General features: G+C 56.7%; 1 protein-coding gene across 1 annotated transcript in view; it reads left to right on the top strand.

Annotated features, from left to right (window-relative positions):
- The window catches only part of LOC113206088 (plectin-like), a 22562-nt gene that overhangs the window by 6909 nt on the left and 11127 nt on the right, over positions 1–4526 (top strand). The window contains exon 4 of the mRNA XM_026422000.2: positions 4366–4436. Coding sequence (XP_026277785.2) covers positions 4366–4436 — 71 coding nt within the window. The remainder of the gene's footprint in view (positions 1–4365; positions 4437–4526) is intronic.

Genomic DNA, 4526 nt, shown 5'->3' with positions numbered 1-4526 from the left:
CGGCGCGCTCGTGTTGCTAGCCGAGCCAGCCGCTAGCTCTACCAGCTCTAGCCGCGAGCGATTGATCGCGTGGAGTGTGTGGTGGTGGCAGCGGGCCGGGGCGGAGGGGGCCGGGTGTGGGCTGCACTCGCACGACGCATCCCCCGGACACGGCCAGTCGCCGAGAAAGTGACACTCTAACGCCACTGCTACCTGCGCGAAAGCGATGTTCTCGCAGCTTTTGAAAATGGCAAAAGAGCTGTATGTTGATGGATCGGAAATCAGAGAATGTTTGTTTTTAGACAGTCTCCAATACTGTGTCTACCAGAGGGTGAAGAGACCCCCCCCTCCCCACCGTCTCGCATATATAGCACATCGGCTCGCGGCGTCTTTTTATTTTAATAAAACCTAAAAGTCTGAAATGTAATACGAGGCCATGCTCTAAGCTTTGCACTGATAAGCGATCATCCGTAAAATACGACCGTCATTCTCCGTTTCTGAGACTGCAAAGTTCAGTCCCTGTAACCCCTCTAGCGCCTGATAGGTAGGCAACATCTGTTCTGCAGTGCATGCGTGCACTGCGGGTCGGCCTACCCCGAGTCTCGCAGGCGCCAGGCTTCCCTGATTTGCCCACTGAGTCGGAGGAAAGCGGAAAACGGACTACTTTCTGGACGATTCATAAGTCTTCAAGTATTCAAACGGTACACTAGAAATCCAAGTGTACGAATGTCGTACACCTGCAGGTGTGTGAAAAAATAACCCTTGTAGGTGAGCGACGAAATATTCACACATTTATAGAGAGTCACTTGCTCGGCGATTGGCCGTGTCCAGGGGATGTTTTTTTTCACACACCTGCAGGTGTGCAACATTCGTACACTTTTTCAGTGCATAAACTCGCACAGCGGGCACAGCTATGTTTGCACACTTGTAAGTGTTCAACCAGATACTGTTGAACCTTGAATTTTCAATGCTAATGACACTTTTAGCACGGAGTTACAGAGTGTGTTCGTTCGACACTCGGGGAGTGTTTAACGAGGACACGCTCATCATAGCGCCTGCAGTGCACTGGATATGCCAACCCGCCAAGCAGTTGCACAGAGCCGGTGGCCCGCCCTGTGCACTTGGCACAAAGAGCGTCGGCCCCTGCAGTAACGGCGCCATGCACTCTGCGTGGAAAACAGTTTTCTGGAGGGAGGAAGGGGAGGCTTTCTACCGGAGGTACGGAATACCATAACATGCTCGCGGAAAGTGTCGGTTTAAAATTAGCAGTAGCCTTTTCCATACCCGCAGTTTTATTTACATAGGCTCTTTGAAAGGTGACCTTCAATTTCATAGAAGGTCACGTCTCTTTTTATACTCCGTGCAGAGAAACACGGCGTCAACATCTTTAACCTCATCCGAGGTGTTGGCCACCCCAGATCCCGGGTGCCCCCACAATCACTGAGAAGGGGATACGAAAGGAGGGGTAGCCCCCCCCCCCCCCGCTGGAAGTTTCTTGCTGGTAATACCAAACGCCCCGCTTCCAGAACAGAAAAACTTTCAAAACATTCAAAAACCACCCCTTTCGGCCGACCTTACCGCCTGGGGTAGCGTACCACCTATCTCGTCGTAACCTTATCTCGAAGCCCACAAAGCCTAAGAGCGGTAGGGTGAAGCCGAGTGAAGCGCTCGGTCGTGAGAGCGATGTGTAGGCGGTACTGATATTCAAAAAGATGTGGTTCGGCCCGGGGTGGTCCGATTCTGAAAAAAAGGTACCCTGTGGAGAGGTGGGGGTGAATGTGCAAGGGGGTGGGTTTGTACACGATTTCGATAACGCCGTTCGAAAGGTTCGATTCCGTGACCCAGAAGGCTTTTTGCTCCGATTGCAATTGCATGTGGCTGAAGAGCAGGCTAACCACAATCCTCCCGTTTCCTCCTTTTCTCTCGTTCTTGAACTCTGACTCTATCCCAATTCCTGGTAAAGCAAGACTGGTGGGGACGGCTGGTGGTAATGGCTGTGTATGCTGGCTTACGCGAAATAGAATAAATTGCTTTTTATTTTTTATGTTTTCAAAAAAGTCTACTGGAAAGTGCCAGAGGTCGATTTGACTCTCCCGCCGGACTGGAAAGCTGCAGAGCTCGCCAGGAGGCCCTGGACCAATAACCACAGCACGCGCGCCAGCAGCCCTGGCCCCGGCCTCTTCTGGGATGCGGCCCTCGTTTGGCTGTTCCATGGAACTGGAGTAGAAACACTGGAACGGGCTGGGGCGGGATGGGGGGAGGGGGGGGCGCACGACACGATGCCCCCTCTCCGCCTGGACCGACTCCTCCTCCCCCACCTTGCTCCCTGCTCCCGCTCTCCTCCTCCGGGATATATATTCTGCGCCCCAGCTTCCAGGAATCATTGCTCCCGCCTCCCCCTTCCTTTGGACTCTCCCGCCGCCCCTCTCCTCCTCTCTCACTACCCCCTCAATGCCCCCTTCATAGCTTTGCTGTTCATCGAACGCCCCCCTCCCTTTCTCCTCTTCGCACTCCGATTCCAGGAAGCCGGCGCTGTTTGGAGGGGGCTGTGGTAGGGGGGCTGGGGGGGCTTTGCTCCGGCGGGAGTGAGTGGCGTGTGGCGTGGCTTGGCTTGGCGCGCCGCGAGCCACACCAGGGCCCCATAGTCGGATAGCCGTGGACCGCCATGGACCGCCCCGGGCCCCGCAGGGGGGGCTGGAAGTTAGCGTTCTTCCAGCAACAGCAGAGCGGGCGCCGCAGCTGTTCCTGGAAGCGGCGCGCGCTGCGAGGGGAGGGGGTAGCGGGAGGCTGGAGGCACAGCTGCGCAGCTGCGGGCGCACGCAGTGGCGCTGTCAACTCCGCGGCCAGCAGGTGCGGTGCGGTGCGGTGGGACGCGACTGGGATCCCCCACACGGGGAGCGGAGGGGAGGGGACCGGTTTGGACAGCGAGGGCGAGGAAAGCCTCCATGTCGTGAGACAGGGGGCCCCAGCAGCCGGGGACTCCCCGTAGTCGAGCTCAGATCTCCAATCAAATAAACCAGATCTAGTCCCGGAGAGGGTTAAGCAATTGTGGAGCAAATCCTGTGTGCAAACCATTGCAAACCTAAGCTGATCCTAAATTCACTATGCCGAAACTGATGAAAATTATTTGTATAATTTCTGGAAAGGTTCCGCAGATTTTACATGCGAAGTACTTCTTTTTAAGAGCTCGAAAAATTTCCCTTTCAAAAGTCGTTCTCTTAGGTGACCCGAAAGAACAGTGGGCGCCTTTCGGCTGAGCCAGAGTTCTGATCTGATTTCATCCCCCCTATTGAGTGAGACATGCCGGAACATGACAGTAGTAGACAACGACCCTGCAACGCACCGGGTAGCGACAAACCCGCCAAGCAGCTGGGTGGCATCGGGTGGCCCGGCCTGAGCGGCGGCGGCAAGGGAGAGGAGAGGCTGGGTAACGTCCATAAAAAGTTACGTCCGTTTCTAGATTCAATAGACAAACTGACGACTACAGGAGCTCCGCGCCTGCGAAACTTAACGTAGGCCACCGAGCTGTACACGGATGCACTAGAGGCAGTGATGGTGCCTAACCCACCAGGCGCTTTGATTGCTTGTGGAGGTTGAGTACTTTGGCAGGGCAGGTTCCCAAGGGCGAATAACGGACGCACTTTCTAAATGCCCCCATACCCGGCCGATAGGAGAATGTTTCGCAATACAAGCAGCCACCTGCCCCGGTATAACGGCAGCCGCCGCGTGCGAGGGGTGCAGGCCTGGGCCCGGGATTCCCCTGTTCCAGCTGAAGCTCGCCGCCCCTGCGTCTGCCGCTGCGCCCGCCCTGTCATCGAGGAGCCGCGCATCGCACAGAGGGGGCGGGGGATGCGGAGGAGTGCAAACTGTCCTCCAGAAATAGCCTCCGGCTTCCAAACATAACATGACGGGACGCGGAATCGGCATCACGGCCCCCGGCCCCGCGGCTAAAAATAGGGAGCATGTCGGTGGCCCGGCTCCGGCTGCACCCCCCCCCCCTCGACAAATAATAGGGAATATTACCGGACGGGTATAAATATAGCAGTGCTGGGCGTGGTGGGTGCCGAGCTTTAGTTAGACGACTTTGCGAACCGTGTCTGCGTGCGTGCGGCGGGGTGCGGCAGGGTACGGTGGGGTGCGGCGAGGCGAGGCGGGGCGGGCTGACGTCAAGCAAAATGCAAATGGTCGGTCCGGGCACGGAATGGGTCTAATCGGAAATGAAAGAAAAACGTCTCTTTAGCAATCGTGTTTACGTCGATCGCTCCGGCTAAGCGTCCTGTGACCAGTAACAAGGACTTACTGTTGGGTCAAAGCACATTCCAGAGTTGCGTGCAATATTGTAGACTGGAGTGTGTAGTTGAGTGATCTGCCATGGGTTTTCTCCAGGTGGAAGAGGGGGCGAGGCAGCTTAAGGACGTCGAGACCCTACTAGAGGCCGCCCGCCTCGACTGTGAGCGGTGAGTGCTGCGGGGAGCGCCTGTGGTCGGGTGGGTAGGCAACCCGCCGACACCGGCGTGCCGGTCGTCGCCTACCCCTCCAGGCGCCTT

The sequence above is a fragment of the Frankliniella occidentalis genome, unplaced genomic scaffold (genome assembly GCF_000697945.3).
Source record: "Frankliniella occidentalis isolate FOCC.00 unplaced genomic scaffold, Focc_3.1 Scaffold60, whole genome shotgun sequence".
Classification (NCBI taxonomy): domain Eukaryota; kingdom Metazoa; phylum Arthropoda; class Insecta; order Thysanoptera; family Thripidae; genus Frankliniella; species Frankliniella occidentalis.
The sequence above is the reverse complement of the archived record's forward strand: the minus strand, read 5'-3'. Positions and strand labels throughout refer to the sequence as shown.